The sequence below is a fragment of the Protopterus annectens genome, chromosome 3.part1 (genome assembly GCF_019279795.1).
Source record: "Protopterus annectens isolate FY-2018-M chromosome 3.part1, PAN1.0, whole genome shotgun sequence".
NCBI classification, from domain to species: domain Eukaryota; kingdom Metazoa; phylum Chordata; order Ceratodontiformes; family Protopteridae; genus Protopterus; species Protopterus annectens.
The window spans coordinates 769,182,248-769,208,229 of NC_056732.1; the positions used below are offsets into that span (position 1 = coordinate 769,182,248).

The 25,982-nt window shown below is 37.1% G+C and overlaps 1 protein-coding gene across 1 annotated transcript in view; it reads right to left on the minus strand.

The window, feature by feature from the left end:
- The window catches only part of LOC122797720 (CUB and sushi domain-containing protein 3), a 5,249,173-nt gene that overhangs the window by 2,074,588 nt on the left and 3,148,603 nt on the right, over positions 1-25,982 (minus strand). The window contains exons 27-28 of the mRNA XM_044066251.1: positions 17,573-17,764; positions 10,709-10,847 (exon numbers count right to left, since the gene is read on the minus strand). Coding sequence (XP_043922186.1) covers positions 10,709-10,847; positions 17,573-17,764 — 331 coding nt within the window. The remainder of the gene's footprint in view (positions 1-10,708; positions 10,848-17,572; positions 17,765-25,982) is intronic.

Genomic DNA, 25,982 nt, shown 5'->3' on the forward strand with positions numbered 1-25,982 from the left:
ATGTAACATTTCCATCAGGGCTGGATTAGAGAATGCCTTGTAGATCAGGCATAAGTCACCTCTCAATAAACAATATAAGACAGACAATAAAGGGTGAGGGCCTTTATTCAGTCTTACGCTTTGTATTTTTTTAATTAGAAACCACTGGGTTCGCTCCAATTGGTGTACGTGCCTAGTTAGGTGCATGCAATAGTGAGCACTGTACTTGTTATGGACCTGATGAGGGGTGAGGGGTGAGTACAATGGCACTATGACTTCTTTTGTTCTTGATGCCATGCCTTTACTTATAAGTTGAGCCACACAGAAGGATTTCTTCCTAATGGAATAGTGTAATCTAACATCAGCACGAAGGTCTGTTACTGTCACTGAGAACAGAGGAGAAAAAAGAATACTCGTTGTGACTTCACTTCAGATACACCTGCAATAGGTAATGGACATCATAATACCAATTCTGTCAAAGCAGTGAACACCTTGACATTTAGGTATTTTCATTAGAACACTAGTTGAAAAACAGTAACCAAATAAAGGCCAGTTGTGTTCACTTCTTTTTTTCTTTCTCTGCAGAATGTAGAAGAAACATATACTCCTATCGATTAACTTTTAATGTCTTAGCACTGTTGACTTAATTAGGAAAGCACAGGTACTTACTCAGACCTCACAAACTAAACTTTTGTTATGTTTGTGTGTGTGTGTGTGTGTGTGTGTGTGTGTGTGTGTGTGTGTGTGTGTTTATATCTGTTTGTGTGCATCTACCCTTGTGTTTGTGAAATGTGCTCTGTAAACCTTTCCCTAGTACATGCCAAGTTGTCAGCTAATAAAAGTAAACATTTCTAAGTGAGAGCCATGATTTGAGTCAATTCTCTTGCAGCTAATACTGGAAAATACATGGACATTTTGCAGGATAGAAAGGTTGCTACTAACTGACCCCTTCAGTCAAGCCTGAGAAGGGATATGACTCAGCTGTATTTTTCCATTTCAGCCCTATACAATGAGAATGTGGCTTATAGCCCTCTTATCAAAACGCCCCCTTGGGGTAGTTAGAAATGCTTCACTATGTTCATAGGCCTTGCATAGTGCTTTTATTCAACAACATTTCTTGTCTTCATCATGCACGTCAATAAGACATAAATCAAACTGATGATGTCCCTGCTCTGCCATGGACAATTACAACAGACGGCCTCCCAAAATATTCCTATAAGATACTGAGAGATTTCTTGCTGCTGTAGTTACTGAAGCAGTTTTAGATACTTCATCACAACTTTCTGAAAAACATTCTTGTGCATCACAGGATTCATTAGCATTAAAATGTCATAAAAATGATTATTGGGATCTGCATGGTCATGACATTTCATTCACACAGAAAAGGGAACACATGCTTCTTATGATGTTCAGGTTGTCTAGGTCAGATAAGAAACTGTGATTTATTCCTTAGAACAATAAACAAGTGTTTCTTTTTCTGATATACTATCAGCAAGAGGAAAAATGTAATTAGGTATTGCATCTTAACTGCCACAATAATTTTAAGTTGAAAGAAAAGCTAGATAAAAGACAGAATTTTGTGTTTTGCAAGAATAAAAACATTAAACAAATTATGGAAAGAACAAATCAGTTTTTGATAAAAAAAGAATGGAGTTAGAGAGTCTGCATGTCTTGCTTGTATTTGGGTGGCTTTTCTGTGGGTATTCCGGTTTCTATTCCCATTCCACACACATACAGCAGGTGGGCTGGATGCTCTAAACTGATCGTAGGTGTGAATGTGGGCTCCCTATGTCAGCACTCCACAAAAGCCAAAAAAAAAAAAAAAAATGAAAAGACGGGACGGTAGACTCCTGAAAATTGCTCTTTTACTTACATCTTCTTTTGCTGGAAGGGGGGCAAGCCCCTCTGCACCCCTATGTAGGCGGCAAACCATCCACTCACCCACAATCTATATATTTTATATATATATATATATATATATATATATATATATATATATATATATATATATATATATATATATATATATATGTATATATATATATATATATATATATATATATATATATATAAATATAGGCTTACTATCAAAAATTCAAATTCCATTATGCAAACTTTGTCGAAAGACAGTTTAACAAAAATTTCCTAATGGCGATTTGAAAATGTCGAACTCTCAACAGCAAATGCCAGTATACATTCGCTATTGTGAGGTCAACATATTGATTGGAGATTGCACTATGGTGGGGATCAGGAACTTTGCCATTTTTCTCAATGTAGTGCGATCTCAGAGTTGTAATATATAAGTAAAATGTCTTGAATGTCATTGGATGTTAAGGTATGTTTGAAAAATGTCAGCAATTCAATTTCAAATTTTTTTAATTTTTTTGTTTTTTTACTTTTATTTGTCGCTATTGTTAATTTTGATAATGTTTTTTGAGTAAGTAATTACTTGTAAAAACATTTTTGAAATTTTGATAGTAAACCATACATATAAGATATATATATATATATATATATATATATATATATATATATATATATATATATATATATATATACCAACTCTGAGATGACCTTACCTTAGATTAAAGGGATATTTCAAGAAATGGCAAATGGCATCTCGGACTTAATATATTTAAGTCTATTATTTTCATCTATTTAGTCTCCATATTCCTGGACTCTCCAGCAGGTCCTGATATTTAAAAATGTTACCTGAAAACGTGTGTGTGTGTGTGTGTGTGTGTGTGTGTGTGTGTGTGTGTGTGTGTGTGTGTGTTTGTTGTTTGTTTGTTATGGAAGAATAATTGGCTCTAGATGATTATCATTGTTAAAATGAACCTTGACCCCATGCGCAAAACTGGGAAAAAGAGGTTATGGATGGATGGATTGAGTTATTACATTTAAATATTTTACATATATTAATGATGGTCCTTATGTGGCAGTAAGTGTTTGCTCCAGAGCTTTAACTTGTAATGGATGTTATGACTATAACACCAAAGGGGGAGTTTATCTGGCAATCTGCATTTCACATGAAGCATTTTAAGTTGGAAAATCGGGGTTTGTTGAATGGAATTTAAGAACATAGATGTGACATAGAGAGAAGGGATATGAGGAATGTACTTACCAAACATGAATCAGAAGGCATTCATTTAAAAAAAGCTTTTGTTTTTATTTTAGAAAAGGTGAATGTCAACAATTGAAAAGGATCTTGGAATGTAAAGAGTTATTTTGGCAGTTAAGATATAAAGTCACACAAACACAAGGTTTTAAGTAATTGTACATCAAAAAATAAGCACTGAAATTAAGACAGGCGGGTTTATAAGATATGTGAATATATTTTAAAAGACTTTTATTTTATTAGTAATGTATAACTCATTATTATTGCTTATAATGTTAGACTTTTTTTTATAAGAATACATAACCTTGTTTTATTGGTGCTAATCAGTGGACAACATATGTGGTTTTAATTATTTAATGAAGTTAACCTAGAAAGTAGTTATTATTGCTTTTAATAGTTTTATAGAAGTCCATGTGATTTTAGGTGAGAGCGCTGAGAATAAAGTTCACTTATAAAGGCAGTCAGTATGCTTCTTAACTTCAGGAGGACTGGTGAAAATTCTAGATGGATATTCCAAAATGAGAGGGCATTTCTATGATTACGAAGAATATAGTTAGATGCATGTTTCATTGTCAAAAAGTCGGTTGTATATGATTAGGTATAAAACATTTTGTGTGTTAGAATAAGTTCAAAGTTATGATAGAGCCACAAAAGGGCTATGTTAACTATGTCTAGAAAATAGTTTTCCTATATTTAGTTAAGTTATTGAAAAAAGAGTTATTGTTCATTATGTTTTCTATATTGTGAAGTATAACTCAAAATACCTAAAATCATGCACAAAAACTATTAACTTATAAATACCATCTCTATCACACAACAGTGTGGAAAAGTGAAAAAAACAGCTGCAGTACCCTGATGGCTCAAAACATAGAAGTGAATGTGGTTTTGATATGCGATTGATCCGCTACACTTGCTGTAGTACCGGATTACTGCAGATGCCATTGATCTGCTACATTTGCTGTAGTACCAGATTACTGCAGATGCCACTGATCCACTACACTTGCTGTAGTACCGGATTACTGCAGATGCCATTGATCCGCTACACTTGCTGTAGTACCGAATTACTGCAGATGCCATTGATCCGCTATACTTGCTCTAGTACCGGATTACTGTAGATGCCATTGATCCGCTACACTTGCTGTAGTACCGGATTACTGCAGATGCCATTGATCCACTACACTTGCTGTAGTACTGGATTACTGCAGATGCCATTGATCCACTACACTTGCTGTAGTACTGGATTACTGCAGATGTCAGTGATCTGCTACACTTGCTGTAGTACTGGATTACTGCAGATGCCTTTGATCCGCTACACTTGCTGCAGTACCGGATTACTGTAGATGCCATTGATCCACTACACTTGCTGTAGTACAGGATTACTGCAGATGCCATTGATCCGCTACACTTGCTGTAGTACCGGATTACTACAGATGCCATTGATCCGCTATACTTGCTGTAGTACCGGATTACTGCAGATGCCTTTGATCCGCTACACTTGCTGTAGTACCGGATTACTGCAGGAAGTATGATGTGCAGCAGACGATAGCAGCATAATGTTACGGTAATGTGAGGCTGTGATGAAGGAAAGCTCCATAGCTAGTGCAATATTGTAGGCTGTGAGAAAGATAGTTAATAGAGAAATAGAGTATGTCTGATGCGGATGATGGAGTAGCAGGGGAATCTCAGTCACAAGGAAAGGTTATTTGGTAGAATGCACCTTTTTCAGTAAGTGAAGATAGAGAAAATTGGATAAGAGCAGAACAAAAATGAAAGGCTTTCATTCAAAAGATTTCCACCTTCTTTAATCACACAAAAATGTATCCAAACTAGCGCATATACAAAAAAAATTATCATAATCATCTTTATTTGCAAATGAAATATGTACATATCTTATAATTCAGTAGGAGTTCCTGTTATAAAAAAGTTAAGCCATGTTACTAAATGTATGTATTCAGGGGGTCTTTACTGGGCATAAATCAATTAAGGTTAAAAACTATGTTTCAAAAATAATGTATTTGTGAAGCCTACATATCTACAGTTTTAGCGGGTCTGGTTTTGTATTAAATATTTGCTATTGGTCATTTGGTTAACTTGAACTACATACATAACAATAGTTAACAATTACTAGTTGTAGAGTTGAACTACATAGTTAGCAATTACTAGCTATGCCCTAGTTTGGTCTCCATAGATTTCAGGAAATACATGGATATTTTCTATCTGCATTGACAGAACACCTGCAAAATCCCTGCATTCTGGGAAGCAGCTCAACATAGGTTATACATGCACACTAGAGATTTGGCATTCACAATTGAGGGCCATTCAACTTACATTATTAGGGTATGTTGTAATGTACTGCATTAACGAGCTAGACAGCCACTTTTGCAGATCTGGCATTTACAATATAAAAAAAATGTATTTGGGGAAAGAAAGATTATATTCCCCCTATCCTTATGCTTTTAGTAATGTCAGAACATGAACTATGATGTACTGCATTAAAATGTCTTGGTAGCCACTTTTTTGATTTATCCAGTTTTACTTTTGAAAATTTGTGTTTAGAAGTTGTTTCATTGCCAAAAGCATTTCACGAAGGTCAGAAAGTGCAGTAATGTACTGCATTAGTGTCATATGTATACACATGGATACTGAAGCCCAGCATCCCATACTCAGACTCTGCATGCAATTGTAACATTGTCCAGTAGACCTCTGCAGTATGGTTCATTAATTCAAATGATAAAACAAATGCTTTTTGCAAAGGAGCTAGTGTTTTATAAGGAGGCTGTTTGGCATGCACTGCCTCATGTGGGAGATCTTTCTTTGTACCCCTGCTCTTTAAATATACTACTGTCAGGGCTTTAACAACCAGGAGAAAAGGGAAATACAGTTAACTGGGGTGTCAAGGGTAGATAATCAGAATGGACCCTGTTGAAGACCTTAGTAGCTGGAGTGGTGGCAACATCTTTGCACAAAAGTAGTCAGAGCCTGGTCATAGTGGCAACTTTTGGACCCAGTGGTAGACATCAGTGGTGAGAGAAGCCATTAAGTTAAAAAAGAGACTTTCTAAGAGTAGGTATCTGACAATGTTGACTGACCAGAAAAGCAGCAGCTATAACACTCGCTGAAGCACAGGACAAAGTATAAAAGAAGTAGTAAGACCATGAAAAATTACTTTTAGATGTCCACAAAAAGATTTTGGCAAACCATCCCCTCAAGATGGGAAGGCAGAATATTCCCATTGTTCATACTGACCTCAGAAAAATGTGAATAATGCTGACATTAACTGGAGTCACTATATGCAGAACAACTAGTCAGGCTAGACATGTTCCTACAGAGGAGGTCAGTTGAGCAGTTGCACTGTAGCAAGGTGGAAGCACAGGATGCAGTCTGGCCAGAGATGCTGATGGTAATGGCTATCACTGAGCTGGGTGGTTCACATGACTTCTCAGTACTGTGCTTCCCTCTTAACCTTAAGGGGCTGTGAACTCTCGCATGCACTGCAGCATGTCACTGATGACTTCAAAATGAGCTGGATGAAAGGTAACACTTCCAAAACAGAGGACATGGTTCTCTCCCAGAAAGGAGTGGATTGTTCTTTGTAAGAAAGGGAGAGAGAGAACAGCTGTCTTCCAGGGGAGGAATTTGGGAATCTTGTGTGGATTGCTGATGTGTGAAGACATAGTTATAGCAGTAGGTGGATGCAGTGACAGCAGTTCTGCAGAGAATGCATCAGACTGTGGAGTTGGAGCAAGTGCTGAGTCATAGGACAAAGCCTTTAATTTCTGGTCAGTTTATAGTCGCCATCCTCATCGATGGTCATCACATCTTGGTCTGGACTAAACACCAAAACAATGATTCTGTTCAAGGTAGCAGAATTCATTCCAAAGTACAGTGTGAGATGTTTGGCAATCTGGGAGGATCTACAAAAAGCTCTACTACTAATCTGGGTTGAGAAATGTCATTTGGGTGGTTTGGTGACGTTGTGATAGTGTCACCTAAATGCCTCAAACAGCAGTTGTACCAGGCCAAGCCCACTGGGAGGAGAACCTATGGAAGACCATGGAATCAGTGGAATTATATCTTTCAAGTTGTCTTTGAATATCTGGTGGTTCCAACAAGCTTGGGAAGATAGTGATGCTATAGATAGATGAGGTTTTCATGCCTTGCTCATTTTCCTAAAACTGTGATCTTCAACAGCACTAATGAACACATGGATAGATGTCTAAATATTGGCTTTATCTTACACTACATTCAAACAACACATTCTTTACCAACTTTAGTATTGCCTTTATATTTTTCAAATAGTTTAATTTACTGATTGAACTGCTGGTTTATGACTGTTGTGTCACTATCTATGCTTATCATCTTTTTATTGTTGTTTTATTATTAGCATATGTTTATGATGTAATGCATAGAAACCACCACCATGTATAACTATCTCTGGTTGCTGGAATAATTTTCTTTTTACCTGAGCCATGCTTTTGTATGTCTCAAAGCTGAATTAATAGAAAAAAATTAGAAAAAAAAAATCATGCAGGGACCAGCTGTGATACCTGTTAATATTTTAAATTGCAATGTCATGTACGGCACATACAGGGATCATGAATTTTGTAAGTAAGGTAGTTGACAGAATGATCTATATCTCAACATGCGCACAAGACAGCATCCTTATTATACAAGGCCACGTATCCACTGTGGTACACTAATAGTAGCAATCAGTTCTGAATGACAGTTCAGACTTGTTCTCCATTAAATATTCACGTTTTATATGAATACACCTGAAACATTGTCATTTCAAGAATGAAGCTGGAACTTGTTTGCAATGTTATATTGTCTGCGGAATGCATTCCTATTTTCTTGTAAACATTCATAGCATAATTGTGTTCAGAACCTTAATTGTAGTATTCGATAATTGGTGACATGTTTTTATTTTTATTAGTTAGCAGTCATCTTGTATAAGCTAATCAGAACAGTTACACCACTAAATGCTATTTAACCACACAGTATCTTAAATAACTAAATTTCATTTCTTATGAAATCACAGTTCAGTTTCTTGATAGCATCCTTGCACATAGATGGACAAAGTGATTGGATTTCTACAGCATATATTGTCAAGTCTATGTCAACAAATAACATGCTGCCCATTGTACATTACTTTTTATACCAAGGCTACATTGTAGTCAGAAATAGAAAACTAGCAGACATCATCAGTAGCATTATTTATGTGCAATTCTACATTCATAACTCCCGCCCCATTTCATCTTCCACATCTCCTATTGCAAACATAGACAGTCAGCTCTGTAACACTGTAATCAACATAACTGATACTTGTTTAAGTTATGCCAACTTAGAATAACATTAACATTCATTGTTAATAATAATAATAATAATAATAATAATAATAATAATAATAATAATAATAATAATAATAGCAATAATAATCATACATCATTAGTTAAGATCACTGCAAATGCTCAGTCTCATCTTTAGCCAAAGCACATGAAGCCTCATAATTTTAAAAGCAGCCTGTGGCATTACTTGTACATGCATCAAAAACAAGGAACTGGAGTAGAAACCAAAACAATGAAAACTGGCATAATTAATACTAAATGATGTAAAACTATAAAATATTTAATATTTCTATCGTTAAAATATATAAATCAGGGATAAATTCATGTATGATCTATGTATGAGTATATGTTTAGTCTCTTCTGTATATAAATCTTACTTCTATATTTCATGTATATTGCTCTTATTATATGTTACTGAATTGATAGAAACCAATAGAGTTTGAGTGACCCTTTTTCTTTCTATGTTACATTTGGCGAGTAAATTTCTAACAATCATGCTATGAAAATGTACATCTAAAAGATAACCACAGATAACACATCTCCCCAATGTTAACTTTAAAAAAGACAACAAATAACAGAAAAACAAATCATGTTGTTATAATTGTTGTCATGTTGTTAAATAATAAAAAAATCAAAAATCAAATCATCTCCCAATCTCCCAAAAGTAAATTTTGTTTTAAATTTAAGAAGGAAGAATAAATTCTCCCCAAGCCATAGCAGTGTTAGCATTAGCTGGGGCTGTTGATCTCCCCCCCATTATCAACCCGTTTTTGTCTAAATAATAACCAAAAACTACATATTAATGAAATATGATGAGAATTTAAAAACTTCCTTTTAAAAAAAAATCACATAGCCCACACCTTCAGTCTTTGTCAAGAAATGCCAAGAGTCTTATAATGTACAACAACTCATTTCTACAAAAAGGAAAAGGGCATCAATATAAAAGAAATACCCTAATGGGGAGATGAAACAATGTGATGGTGGATTATTTTTTATTAACATCTTTGTGGGTTCCCAAAAATAAAAAATATCTTTGGGTTTTTTCAACCACACAAAAGTTATATTAATTCAAAACTAAATTCACCACACATTTCTGATGTTGGACCCACTAGCTTGGGCAAACAAGCGTGTTAGGAGCATCTTTATGCCATTAAGCGAAAAAATTAATAACGCCCTGTACAAACATTCTATTTGTACATGCATACATATTTCTTTATCTTATGACTTGCCCCTTACTGAATCAGGGATTGCATAAAGGGGAGACTATTGCAGTCTGCACAAAGTCTACCACTAGTTATTGTCAGTATAAGAAGGCAAACAAGTCTAAATGAATATAAGATTCTCCTAAGTGGAAGTAAAATGCATATGTTTTCTATAATGGTGAGCATGTTCCCTTTCAAACAGTTAAGTATTTAACAACCATGACTTACAGTGCCCATAAATGACTATTATGAGTGGACAGTCCATAATCTTTATGACTATTATAGGTGTGTGCTCATTTGTAACAGAACTAGGTCTATAATAATTCTGCAGGCTGTACTTGTTCAAAATGACACTGTTGCACTATAGTACACAATATTTGCTTGAGTTGAGTCATTTATTTGCTTTAGAAGTCTGATAACAAACAGTTCACATCCTGATCCGACATCCAGCTCACACTCACGTTTTGGGGTAGAACAATTTCACAATGGTTAATGCTTACTTCTTTGCAAATTAGGCCAATTAATATGCACTGAATGTAGAAGGCTTCATTAATCTTTACCATATTGCATATGCTTGAACATCAACAGGCCTGATTTATAGAAATTCTTTATCATATCTAAGTAAATAAAAGATCATATTTCTAAGAACCAATGGTTTTTGATGACATTGCACCTTATCATGAAGCTTCAGAAAACTGTAAGGCAAGCACCATACTGCAATAGTTTTCAGAGGTGGAGAATTGCTACAACTGCACATTGCGGGAATGCAGAACCTTAGCTTTTTCTTCACACAGTTTAACCATAAACAGTTCTGTATTAACTATTTGAATATATATATATATATATATATATATATATATATATATATATATATATATATTTACATACATACATTTCCTGATGTTATGACTTAAACAGACCCAATTTCTTTTGAAGTAATTTGCCAAACTCATTCTGTCATCTGACACCACCAGTACAGAGTCATGATTCATACCATACATAACAATATCATAAAGGTCATGTCTCTCTATAAATGTTTTCATAGGAAGGTGTTTATAGCTTACCTAATGAATGCCAGGGATATGATGTAGTCGCTGTTCACAATGATTGTCCAGTCACAGTCTCTACTGTGCGGATATGGATGTGGATAATTCGGAGACAGGATAAAGCCTGATGAACCAGTAAGATTACCTCCACAAGGAGCTGTAACAAAAATCAACATAAATCATCAAAATTAATTTAATATTGACTTTTGTGCCGAATAGTAGATAAAGAATCTATTATGTTGCTTAATTTCTTTGAAAAATCAAAGCTCAGCAAAAAATCACACCTTATATTAAAATGACTGAGCTGAGTAAAATGTACAATTTTCCATGTTGTGCAGTATTCAGGGAAATTATATACCATGATATGCTCTCACATTATCAGAGCTCTAAATCTTTGACCTATTTAAATATCTGTCATGTACTATTGTTGTTTAGAGCAAAGGATACTTTCAGTTTTTTTTAAAACCAATGTGACAGCTGTACAGCTCGATTAGTGTTAATAAGGTCCACTGTAGAATGTCACATGCAAAGGAATATTATCTAATCCTATACTTAAACAGAAAAGCTTAAAGCAATTAAATGCCAGGCTATATATTAAGTGTGACAGAAACAACATAATATGCATAATTAAATTATCTACAAACAGATATTTTTATAACATGTTCACAGGGCAAGCTAATACTACCTTGTAGGTGTATTTTATATAATTTCATATATAAACATGCTTGGTACAGCAAACTCTTTTTATATAAAACAATAGTCAGTTTAATCTGTGTCTATTATTCTGTTCAACTATGTATTAACCCATATGTATGGTTTGTTATGTAGTGTGCAGTTACATTCATAAAATTTCAAGGTAACAAAAGTAATTCAGTCTTAAATTGCAATCTGTTAAATAAAAATATCTGGTCATCCTGAACACTAATTCCTTTAATGAACCTCTGCAGGACTCACATAATGTATTTACTGAAGTTTCTGCTTGTAATTTGAGACGGTTTTCACTAATTTGGATAAAAAAATTATGCTTCTTTCCATGTTAACAGAAAAGGTCCTTGAAATTTTAGCATCTACAGGGTGATGTCAGTTTCCTTACAGCAACCTTGTTTTCCTAAGAGACTTCTTGTGTAACCATATACACATAACTAAACATTTTTGAAAAGATGTTATAAAAATAAAGTTGCATTAACCTGACAATAAAAATATTCATGTGATTCAGATTCATCTTTTACAGAATATTAAAACTAATACTTATCATAGCAATACTTTTACACTTGCACATTAAATTTGCAATTTTTTGCTAATGATGTTTACCTGTTAGTGAATTCAGTTTGCTTCTAAGCTCAGTACTTTAATTTGTGCCATTACCTCTCATTTGTATTACAGATTATTTGCATTTTGCAGCATTCCCAGTACAGTAACAGTACACTGAGTACACATATTATATAACACAAAACACGCGTTAAGCATTTTGAAGTGTTTCCCTACTGGAATCTGGTAACAGGGCATACCTCATTAACCTGCAAGGTTATTCTGTTCCATTGTGGGCAAGAAATTCTTTACTCAACATGGATTGGTTGTTCAGCCTATCAAATTTCAAATTCTAGGACTGCCCCACTTCCTATATTATCTGCCTATGAAATATGAGGGCAGAGACAAAGCTGAGATAAAACAAATAGCTTATTCAAAGATGAGCTCATTTGCGCAAATCAGGGAGCTTCTTTAAAGCAATAAAAATCAGTTAAAACAATTGCATTTAAATATTGTGGCAAAAAGGAATACATCCATTCGAAATACTACAGAATCGTCACATGAACTGATTAAAAATAATATCAACTAATAAGATTAGTCTTATTGATTTGTCTCTGTCCCTGTTTGCTTTTTAGCTCGTTCACTTCATACATTTTTGCATCTGAGGTCATTTATCTGGACCCTGGTCAGTTTTAATAGTTTGCATTAATATGATCATACTTTAACACTTTGCTACACACTTTGTGTTTTTATCTTTTGTCATCAGTTTGGATTACATCTGAAAAAGGGCTTTGGACCAGCACAACTACCTCATTAATGAATGTTTCAATACAAAAATAAATCAATTGTGAACATGCGATGGCATTAAATGCTGGTCAGCTCATATCTGTGCAGGAGCCCTGATTCTTATGTAGGAAGTGTGCTTGTCTGTTACACTAACAAGTCTGCTGCTACAATTTCTTCAGTCTCTGCTGCACTGTAGCAGTGCCCAATGACCAACCCCTGTATAAAAACATCTGACCAAAAGTGGTTCCTTTACTCGGTTCCCAAGTTAGTCTTCAAGCATCTGTCACTCAGTCCTGAGTCACGGGAGATCCTTCCCTTGTCCAAACTACAAAACAGAGAAGGAGGATGAGAAATGAATGGTTTCAGTAGTGTTCAGGAACAAATCCTTCATACTCCAGTGACCTCCCAAATCACTGAACATATCTGATGAAAATCAGGATTATTTTTCTTTGCACAGAGGAGAAAAGGCCAAACTGTAGCATTTGTGGAAAGAAAACAGAAGAATGACATGCGTTATGCATTTCCTCGTTATATGTCAAAGGCTTGAGCAACGATAATGTGCAGCAAAGTAATGCTGTTTGTCTCTTTACTACCTGTTTTGTTAACAGGGTAACTTGTATGAGGTATGGTCTCTTCAGTGGGAGCTTAAGAGAAAAACTTCAATCACATGAACTATATAATGACCTAGTAAAATTAACATAAAATACAGCTTAAAGAATTTAGAAGCATACTAATGAATGCATATGCTAAGAAAACACATCCACAAATATGTCACAACATTAATAAATAGCAATAGATTTTATCTCAGTGACACACATCATTTAAGCAAACAAGTGCATCTTGGATATTGATTAATAATACTCAAAGTGCATTTATACATTAAATGCAAACACTGCTTCCAAAAATATTTAAAAGAAGTACCAAATACACAAACGTGTGAACTGAAGATCATATAAAATTTGTGTTTTATGGGTGGAGGTAAAGACTTCCACTTCCATGCTACACACTCTACAACTACTGAAGTCATCATTACTCAGAAAAATGACATAGATTGGATTTTGCAAGCAGAAAAAAAAAAAAAAAAACAAGCATTTTCATCTTTTTTAACAAATTTGGATAAAGACAATATTTTTGAACATGTTTTTTTGTATCATTCAAGAACTTGTGTTTCAATAGAAGAAACAACACTTTGCCCAAAATGTTTATGAGGTAGTATAGCTGGAGCAACTTGGTGTCACTACAAAAGTATCTCATCTTTTTTTGGAAGCATCAATTGAGACCATCTACTTGAATATGGAATACTAAAGGTCGTCTCCGTAAGCTACAAGTATTTGAGTACTAAAGATTTGTAGCTCTTATAGGAAAGCAACCATTTTGGAGGTGAATATCATGCAGGCATCTTAAGATGTAGCAAAATGTCTTGAACAAGAATTTATGAGGTAGACTTTCCAGAAAATAACCAATTAAAAGGTAAGGTAATATTTTCTCCTGACATCCTTATTACCTTTAGGGACCCTGGTTTGTATATTACCTTTCAGCTGTGTAAGGAATAATACTTTCTAAACTACAAATACGGAGTAAGTACACTTTTATTTCTTAATATTTTGCCTTTATTGACTGAATATTCCTTTGCCCTATAGAACATGTGATTTTGTTAACAATCTTTTCTAAGAAGCATGGCTATGTATAAATATTCACAACGTGAAACTGAATAATAAATAAAACCTGGGAATGCCAATAAGTGATCCAACACCTTTCAAACCTCACACAGACCTTCCGTTGAATGCCAAACTTATAACAGTAAAGTAAAATGAACTGGCTGTTGAATAGTGCATAATTCAGTAATAACAGTCCCAAAACCAACCGCATACCATAATATAAGATAATGTAATGTATGTTAAATCTACTTGATTAAATAGCAGGTGTTATTGTGCAGTGTCATCTCAAGTTTATTATGAGGCACACTTGTAGTGTTGATCTGTATTAACCTCGGACTTGGAAAATCAGAGGCTATGCTGTTTTTAGTGATTTTTCGTCAATAAACCAGTGAATTTCAAATGGATTAGAGTGCTGCTTCATACGCTTATAGAAATAGTGACGACAATGTGGAAATTGTTTTGAAGACAAGCCGTTTGGTATACGGTTGGTTTTGGGACTGTTATTACTGAATTAGGCACTATTCAACAGCCAGTTCATTTAATTTACGTTTGGCATTCAACGGAAGGTCTGTGTGAGGTTTGAGAGGTGTTCGATCACTTATTGGCATTCCCAGGTTTTATGTATAAATATTATCTTTTCTCTTGCTCTAATAGGAAATTTAGATGTTTTTCATATGAGATGGTATCTTTCTCTTCACTCAGTAATGTGGTAAATGCAAGTAGTTGTGATGAGGATAAGAAAATCATTCTTTTATCAAATATTATAATCTTGGTTTTACCAGAGCTGAGTGCGTGCATATTCACTTATAACCACTGCAACATATTCTTAATGGGCTTGCTTCTGCTCTGAATTTCATCTGCGAGCTTAGAAGCAAAGAATAACAGCATTAATACCCATATAGTTTTAACAAATGCAATATATTACAAGGATCCTAAAACAGACTACCACCATTAAACCTCAGAGTTAATGTCACATGTCAATAGGCTGATGTTCATCTCAGGCTACTTTCCCACATATGGGGCAGACCTAAACCCTAAATAAGACCACATGCCCTGTGCCAGTCTCTATTAGTTCTTTGATAAGAAGTAACAGACTGGGTAAGTCAATAAACAGAGGATCAGCACTTCTCCTTTGGCCAGTTTCCAAAGGCTTTGTCATATCTGTTTACCACCACAAATATCACTGTAATATCTACCTCAAAGTCAAACAACAATATGCAGTGGTAGATTGGGGTAAAATGAATTTTATGTTAGATAGGCAGTTAACTTGATATCCATTATTTTCCTTAATAGTTGTTCTTTTGGTATTATGCTATCTGCCACCCATCAGCCCTCCTTGTAATCAATTGGACCATTCATTCTTCACGGGATGAGAATCATTCCCAGGACATTCATTCACTGTGAAGTGAAAGCCAATCAGTTGGGATTGTTATACTAGCAGTATTTTTTTGTTTATCTGTTTTAATTCCCACACACCACTCTCAGAGTTATACATGATGTTTGCATATTCTCACACACACACACACACACACACACACACACACACACACACACACACACACACACACACACACACACACACACACATACTTACAAGAGTTATCTTTCACTCAAGCCCACATCACACCAGTCAGTGGTTATAGTGATCTGCCAGCTGGGAAAATAAGATCACCTTGCCCCAGGATGGACAAGCCAGTGCTAGCTGCTTAGTTTCAAAATCCCTCTACCTGGTTCTTCTTGCACCTGAGCTGTTATTCCAACTCAGGATATCTGAACCATAGTTAGGGATTCAAAACTCTGCACCACAGAGCAAGAAGTTGCACCATGGGAATGATAATTAGAATGGCTAAATGATGTCACCAATATGGTTCATAGGATGATACTAGGTTCTGAAGGCCCTTATAAGCCTAGCCAAGAATTTCGCCCATGGTGCCACAAAGGCAGCACCTGTTTTCCCTGTCCAGCAGGGACACAGGTGGGATCTCAGGGGTGTATTTTCTGTTTCCCATCCAGTGGTCCAGGTTCCTCTTAAAGAGGGCTGGTGAGCTACTCTGCTTGACATGGAGACTGAGTCTGTTCCAGAGATGGGGGAGTATTTGGAACACAAATCTATCCCGACAACAAGTTCTATTAATGTCACAGATCAGGTTGAGACCTTGAGTGTGGGTTGCATGAGTGGGGTTTGACTTATGGATATGCAGCAACTCCATCAAGGCAGGGTTTGAGATGGCCTTTTATGCCAGACACAGGTCCCCTGAGCAGTCTGTATGAGACTGAGTAGAGGGACAGGGCTTTTAGTCTATCTGTATAGGATAGGTTTTCAGACCCTGGATTTTCCTAGCTAGTAACATCTGTGGCCTCACCAGCTGCTACATGTGCTTGGCAAGGAACCTGCCAAAGGGGTATTGTACTCGATGATGGGTCTGATAAGGGAGGAGTACAGGGATGTTATGACCTCCTTTTTCCTGAATGAAATACCCTTACTTATGAAGTGAGCCATGTGGAAAGCCTCCCATACGATGGATGCAATGTGGTAGTCAAAACTTAGGTTGCTATCAACCTGGGTGCCCAAGTACCTCACAACTGATTGTGTGCTTAGTACATTGATATTAATGTGATAATTAGCGGTGATGCCATTTTCTCCAAAGGGGACAATAATGCATTTCTTGCCACTCAATTTGAGGCCATGTTTCTGGCACCAGTCATTAGTTTGGGTAAGGCACTCTTGGACAATGTTCACATCACTTGGGGAATTTAAGACATCACCCAGCTTGCAGTCATTTAGAAACTTGGTCAGACTCAGACCACTGGGTTTGACTTGTACCTCAGAAAAGTATATCGCAAACAGTAGAGGCCCCACAACTGAATCATGGAGTACATCGCTCATTACGGGTCTACTACTAGAGATGGCTTCCCCTATTTTGATTGAGTGGGTTCTATCAGTGAACCAATTAGTTACTTTTTACCTTTGAGATGACATTATGCATTGATACGTTATTGCTTCCTTCCCTTAACGCTGGACTAATCCTTCTTTGAATAGTCTATTCATTGAGATGATGAAGATGGGTTTTGTAATGCAGTCATTTACTGTATAGAGAAGTGAAAATATCCTTAAATATATTATGATACCACTTTAAAAAACTAAGTATGGCATGTTGCTTTACTAAGAAAAATGTGCTTCAGTATATACCTATGCAGACAGGGGGGCTAGGTTTCCAAAAGAAGCGATTTTCAACTTGAACACAGGTTATTCTCTCTTCTCCTTGCAGTTCATATCCAGGGTCACACTGGAAGACAACAGTGTCACCAGGTTCTCGTCCATCTCCGTTGCGGGATCCGTTCATTGGTACACCAGGATCCCGGCAGGCTGTAGCCACTGAACCTTAAATGTAAAGAAGAAGATCCATGTCAATAAAGAATGCCATACAAGAAACAAATACGCTCCTAAGTGATGCCATACTATCTTATTTTATATACTGCAACAATGCTGTAGACTTTTATTTTAACTTACTTTATATTGTATTAAAAGCCATGCAATCATTGAGCCAGAAAAGAAAGCTTATATTAAAAAAAAAAAAAAAAAAGATCAAGCTTAACTACTCATCAGCATATCATTTTTTAGTGTGATCATTTGTTTATCTTGAACCATACCGCTATAATTCTTCAGCTCAGAATGCAAGATTAATACATGCAGGATATGGAAGTAAATCAATTATTTCTCCTCAAGAGTGTCTGCTTCATGAAGAAGATGTACTTCTTCTAAGAGTTTCTACAGAGTATGTCAAGGTATTTAAAACATGGTAAAACATGGTACTATGTGGTTTTTGAACTATAAACATGGCACCTCCTAGCCATTTTTTTTGAACAGAAGTCATTTCACTATTGTACATGATTTTCAACTGGGTAAACTTTGAATGTAACTAAATGATTTACTGTTAGAAATATTTGAAGCTTTCTTAGTGCGTTTATGTACCTCTGTACAAAAGGTGACAAAAGTATAGTTGCAGGTTGTGCTACTTAATTTATATTTATGAATGATGTTATAAGAAATAAATGCTTTCTGGTGCTGGCAAGTATTGAAAATTCAAGAAAATGACTTCAAAATGAATCATAGGGTCATTGCACTGTTTTTCTGTTGGTTTTGCTGTAAGTCTGACCACTTGAATACTGCAGTAGCACAGTTTATCTAATTTTCTAATACACAGATGACACATATTTCTGACTAAATGAATCGTATAAATACATGGGACCTGAAATGGCATCATTCTGATTATCAGAAATGCTGAACACTAATGTTAAAAAAAAACAGAAGGGTGCAGAAGTTAGCTGGAAGCATTTTTTGCAGGGAGGCAAGACCCACTCCACTCTCTGATGTGGGGGCAAGCCCCCCACACCCCTAGTTCAATATATACCGACTATGTTGTCACACCAAATAGAGAAAAATCTACCAAAAGGAGGGTGTCATTGCTGGTGCATGCTTAAAATTGCACCAATAATGATTTTCCTAAGGAAAATAGCAAGCGGCCTTGTTTTACTGGTGCCTTGTGTTTCTGGAAATTGACGCTTCAGGAAATTCACCACAGCCACCTGACACCTGTAGATATACCATAAAATGATCATGCAGACACTTGTTACTAGGTCTACAGCCCAGTTACTTTCAGTTGGATATCATCTTCATCATACTATGTGGAAATGTGAGTATGTGCATAGATAACATCAAATTAAGATCACAGAATCACACTTCCTTTCCCTTTGGTGTGGAGCTTCATTCTGGGTCCACCCTCTAGACCATCTGCATGCATCCACTCATTGACTTAGTCCCATGGAGGAGGTTGCTGCAAAGATGACACTACTGATCTATCAATTCTTTCCTCATGACTGTTTAGAATATTTGTATTCTACAGAGGACTGTTTGGAGGATATGTATTGTTGCAAGCCAAAAAGTAGCTTCAGACTTGATCCATTCAAAATTGTTCCAGTTGTCCTTCATGCTTCTTTAGGGCTTTGCACAGTCCCTGTCCTTTCACTTTGTATGGTTTGAATCCAACATTTGTACTACCACAGCGATCCTCAAAGGCAAGCTATTTTAAAACCAACTTTAGTCATCATCCAGTATTGCTGTCATGAACTAAAGAATATCACGTAATTAAATAGCTTAATCCATCAGAGAACGTATCAGTGGTTCTGCAGGCTTTATTAACATTCTGTCTGATCTACTGCAATCCTTTTTATCTGGGGCTTCAAGAAAACAGTTCAATTTATTATAGTAAGTGCAAGACTCAGCACTGAGGTACCTATATATATTTCTATTAACATATTCAGTCCATCTGCTGGGAACTATTTTAAAGCTCTTTTGATGGAGTTTAAAGCTCTACATGACCAGGGGTCCTATCTATATGGACCTTCTGATGGGTTATTGACTATAACATGCATGCCACTCAGCTGCACATTGCAAGTTTTAGGCATGATTCTTATGGACTAGGGTCTTCTGTCATGCCTCTGCCTGTAGGATTTCCTACCATGATAACTTCATGAGTGAGACTCTGTGCATTGGTTCAGGAGGTATTTTTAAGATATAGGACCTTTCTAATTTCTGTGTACTTGCACTGCCTCTTAGGTCCTTTTGGTTAGGTCACTTTCTTTACTAAATTTTTGTTACGCATCTATTTTATTTATTTTATTACTGTGGCATGCCTAGTTAAAAGGCTTGCAATGAAAGGTTACCTTGCTGACTGGCTGATTGACTGAGTGACACAATTTAGGGAAACAAAAGACATTCTGGAACAATTTCCTTAAACTGGACAACATATATTCAAAATATTTGAATGACCTTTAGCTTTGTCCAAATAGACATAAAAAGATGAACAGGGTTATGTGAGTTCAGACATAGGAACATATTTTTAATTCAACAAATATCTCTAAAATGTATAGGTAGGCAGATAAAAGGTAACCACTAGAATTCTTAATTTTTATTCTTCTCTATTCCATAAGCACTGGCTAGTTTCCCAGTTAGCATTTTATCAGTTACTGACCTAGGGCAGTAATCTTACTATGTGTTGTGCAGTTCACATGGCAACCTCAAATGGCATTTACTCCTTACAGTTTAACCAAACATTTAGAAATCATGCTTTGTAAACCATTCTTTAATACATCTGTGAAAGCACAAATAAATTGAGAAGTGACATGCCTAAAAAAGTGTATATTCTGTTGATAAATAAAGGCAATTTAAATGTGCTCTCATTAATTGTTTGTTTCTTAACCAGCTAAGTGAGCTTGTCAATTTAGGCCCCTTTTCTACATCCCAGGTGACATTTTCAAAGAAACTATAACTATACTCTGAGAAAACAAACATGGGGGGGGGGTGCAATGAAATCAATCCCATTCAACCACATGATTCTGTATACCCCAGACAAATGCTATTGCCAAGCATTGAATTGGTGAGTCTAACATCAACACCTGGGCTGTAGACTTGCATTGCTGCCCCGTCTCGAAAGATCATAGGTTCATCGGTTCATAAGTGTGTACTAGGCCAATGGCCCTGGAGCCTTTACAAGACTAGCCCACGGAAATGCCCTAGCATTATGCTGCTGTTAGTTCCCGGTACCTCTATCAAGTAGAGCCACTGGAGTGATCCCGAGGGTGCACTTTCTATTTCCCATCCACTCATCAAGATTTCTCTTGAAAAGGCCCAGTGAGGTGCTCTGCTTGACATATATGGGAAGTCTATTCCAGATCATGGGCAGTCACTGGGTTATGAACCTGTCCCTCCAGCATGTTCTGTTGATTGTTGTAATAAGGTTGAGGTCCCTGGAGCATGTGGTGTGGAGGGATTTCTTTAGGTGTAACATTCCTAACAGGGCTGGGTTAGACATGGCTTTGTAAGTCAAGTAGAGATTGTCTCTTGACATATGATATGAGGCAGAGTAAAGCTGGAGTTTATTGAGTCTGTCCATGTAGGGCATATGCTTAAGCCTAGGACTCTTCATGAGGTACTTTTGTGGCCTTTCCAGCTGTTGCAGGTGTTTAGTGAGGTACATGCCAAATGGGGCATTATACTCGATGACTGGTCTAATGAAGGAAGAGTAGAGAGAGATGATGACCCCTTTCTTCCTGGGTGCAAAGCCCTTGGTAATGAAATGTGCCACATAGAAGGATTTTCTGACCACAGTGGCAATGTGGTGGTCGAAGGAGAGGTTGCAGTCAACCTGTGTCCCCAGATCTCTTATAACACCTTCAGTGTTCAGTGGGCTAACATCAAGGTGGTAATTAGTGGGAACTGAGTTTTTCCCACAGGGAATGACAAAGCATTTTTTGGCATTAAGCTTAAGGCCATGGTTTTGACACCAGTCGGTGGTCTCAGTGAGACCTTTCTGTAGGATGTCTACATCACTTGTGGAGTTAATAATGGCTCCCAGCTTGCAATCATCAGTGAACTTGATCAGCCAGAGTCCCTCCGTGTTAGCCTGGACTTCTGAGAAGTAGATGCCAAACAGGAGAGGACCTAGGACCGATCCCTGTGGGACTCCACTTGTGACTGGTTGGCAGGCTGACTTGGAGTATGCTACTCTCACACTGTGGGTTCTCTCTGTGAGCCAATTTGCATCCCACTTATATATAGGGGTTGATGCCTAGTTTTGTGAGTCTATCAATAATTCCTGAGTGGGGAATAGGATCAAAGGCCTTGGCCAGATCGAGGTAGGCTGTATGAACTGCCTCGCCCTCATCCACAGCTCTGGTGACTGACTCAAAGAAGTCAACCAGGATGAGCAGGCATGAGCTACCCTTCACAAAACCAAATTGTGTGGGTTCAGAGTTTGGAGATTCCCTATATCCTTGTTAATTAGCTCCATGATGATGTGCTCCATAGCCTTACATATCAGACTCATCAGGCTAATGGGGCGATAATTCCCAGGGTCTGTAGTCACTCCCCCTTTATGGAGCGGGATGACTGGAGCAGTACGCCATTCAGTAGGGACAAAACCTGAGGTGAGGCTATGATTGAACAGGACACACAGGTGTGGTGCCTGTTCACTTTGTAGTTCATGTAGAACACAGCCAAGGATATTGTTGGGTCCCGTGGAAGCTGTATTTTTGGCCTTGGACAATGCAGCTTTAACTTGTGCTGCAGTAATGCTGGGTGCCTGGCATTCTTCCGGTATTGTGATTGGTCCTTTGGGGGGGGGAGAGAAGGGTAAATTTGGCACTGAGTCTGTCGGACAGTATGTTGGCAATATCTGTTGGCTCAGTATAGGAGGTACCATTGTGCAGTAACTCAGAGCAAATCTTTATATTGCTGTGGAGATTCTTGATATAACTGTAGAAGGCTTTGTGGTTGTTTTTATTGTCTACTGCAATTCTGCCTTCATAGCTAGCTTTAGAGGTTTTGATGAGGGACCTCAACTTTTTGTTGAGGCTAATATGGGAGTATTTCAGGTCTTGGGACTTCACCTTTTTCTGCAACAGTTTCTTCCTTCTGTTGTAGAGTTTGTTAATGGTAGGAGACCACCAGATTGGCTTCCTTTTTTGGAGGATGACTGCAGCTGACTCTGCCCCAACCACACCTCCATAACAAGTTTCCTCTTCTTCTCCTACCTGATCTGTCAGAGACCTCAGTTCGTAATTAAACTGAGGATGTCTGGGCCATATTGAAGGCTTTATCATTCTTTGCCACTGGAACCAACTAAACCCAAATACATATAAATATACAGATGTTACTCCACCCCAAGCATGCTACTCAGCTGCAGATGCAGATCATAAGCTTCGCTGAATCAGTCCACCAGCACTTCTATTGGAATGTGTGTACAATATGGCGGCTTCCCCTACAAATCACTATCTACAACCTGCCTACTAAAAGCAGTAAAGACAGAAGACTGCCTTACCAGGTAAAAACACAAGTTCATCTCGGTTTTAGAAATATAACTTGATCATGAACCTCTTACTCTCACCTCCGTACTCCTTCTATGCAACCAGAACACATCAAGGTGCTGCGTGGCCCAAGCAGCCTCACTGCTTCCAGCTGACTAAGTGATTGCTATCCTTCTTAGCTAAGCTGAAGTCCCTAAAATGTATAAATTAATGATCTGTACACTGCAATTACAATGGTATGATGTATACACTGTGCAGTTATGATGGCATGATCTGTACACTGTGCAGTTACAATGGCATGATCTATACACTGTGTAGTTACAATGGCATGATCTGTACACTGCCCAGTTACAATAGCATGATCTGTACACTGTGCAGTTATGATGGCATGATCTATACACTGTGCAGTTACAAAGGCATGATCTGTGTAGTGTGCAGTTATGATAGCATGATCTTCACTGTGCAGTTACAATGGCATGATCTGTACACTGTGCAGTGACAATGGCATGATCTATACACTGTGCAGTTACAATGTGCTACCATCAAAGTTTACCAGCCTGCTGCTCTTGCACTGCTTCTCTGACATTGCAGAGAAATAGCTTTGAAGTGCTATACAGCATGATTATGAAGCTACTTAGTATGTCAGTGTTGTACCACAGTGACATATTCCATTCCAAAGGATATCACCAATATGATATCAGACAAATTTAGTGATAACTTTATCCAACTACCCACATTTTTGCCCCATTTATCCCTGACAATGCAATTTCTCCTGAGGTCACATTGGAACAAGTCTTAGAATTTGTCAAAGGCTAAATATAACAGTTCTATGTCAGCATGCAAACATACCAAGCTGCATTCTCATCCGTGCTAATTATGCACTATCCAAAGCTCTATTGAACCTGTACAGACTCAGCCTATCCATAAAGTTTGTACTTAATACCTAGAGAACAGCCTCTATGACTCCTCTGCACAGTGATGGTGGTGGTGGGGTCTCTACGTGGCTAGGTAATTACGGGCCTATCAGTCTACTGAGCCTTCAATGCAAAGCCATGGAAAGCATCATAGCAGAAGTCATTTCTGTAGACACACAGGCAACTTAACTGATCAGTTTAGTTTTAGAAAGGGGAGATTCTGTCTACTTAACCTCATAAGCTTCTATGACACGTATGCAGAGGCTACAGACAGTGGTTACTTGCTGCATTCCACTTAACTTGACCTGGACAAGGCTTCTGACAGTATCTCTCATGCCGTTATTATTAAAAAGTTAGACAAATGTAATATAACGTCTTTTGTTATTTTCTGAATTGTAAATTGGCTATCCAACAGAGGTGAGGCTGTGAAAAGTGCTGGCACCCTCTGGAGCAAGCAATTGTAACACGTGGAGCAACGCATGGATCAATATCTGTCCGTATCCTGTCTGATATTTGTTTTGTAGACAGCCAACCAATATCCAGGAAAAACACTTAACAATTTTCTGATAATTGCAAGCTGAGCACTGTTATCCACTCATCCTCCTGTATGAAACAGCTTCAGCAAGAGCTTGAATATGTGCACACCTGCTACTTTGAAAATGGTCTTATGTTAAATGCATAAATGTGCAGTATATTAGGGCTCACACAAAAGCCATTCTCGACTCATATATAACAAATAGTACTCCTCTTCATAAAGGTAGGTCATAAGAGTTAATTTCCAACGAATATCTCCATGATCACAGAGGCCATCCTATTACAGTGCTCTTCCTTTATATGACTCATCATAGAATAGTGTCTTTCTTTGTCTGTCTAGATCCAAGCATATTGTTCAACTGGAATAGCCCCAAAGATAAATAACAAAGAAAATTAAAGGCCTTAACTCCTCCAACTATCCTGATTAATTATCACTTCTCTCATTACACTAATTAGCATACAAGGTGTTCCAAGATGATCTGTTCCTTGCTTTTCAAGCTGTAAAAAATGAGTTGTATTTGATCCATATTTCTTTGCAAAAATAATAGTTTTACAAATACCTGGACTACACACCTAAAGCTACGCCAAACAATAAACAAGATTCGAGGTAGGCATATTTTCCTAACTCAACGTATTCTTAATCTATGGTATAAGTTACCACTACAGGTGAAAGAAACTATCACTTTGACTACCTTTAAGGCAACTGTTTATTGGATGGGTAGTCACAAATTTACACCAGGGTCATCATGCACAACCCTGCTTGATTTCCGAGATGAGCTCTGTTAAGTGCTTTAAAAACTGAACTTCAAACCTTCATAAAACAAAGCCTGTCCCTGACTGTCTTCAAAAATAATTCATATGGAGAAATGTAAATTCAACACAAAGGATACTGCCCATGTGCCAAATGGACAGATGCAACCTGTAAAATGAGTCAGGGCTCCAGCACGCAAGACCCACTACACTGATACTACCCATTCCCATATCTGTGGAATTAAGTTGTAATATATATCCTGGGTATTATTGGCTAAATTTGTAAAAGGGTCTTATGCCATTAGCCTAGTAATCACCTATGAAGCTATGAACCTATGAAAAGTGAGGCACAAACATTTAAGTGTGCCTGTTTGAAGTTGTATATGGTGAAGCATCTTATGGTCTGTATGTGATCTCTTGCCCATTGCTCCTATGTTCTAAACAAATGAAGCCTCAGTTTAAAAATGTCTGAGTTAAGAGGCTTGAAACATCAGGAGTAACTATAATTCTGTTTACTAGAAAGCTTTCTGTAGTTAA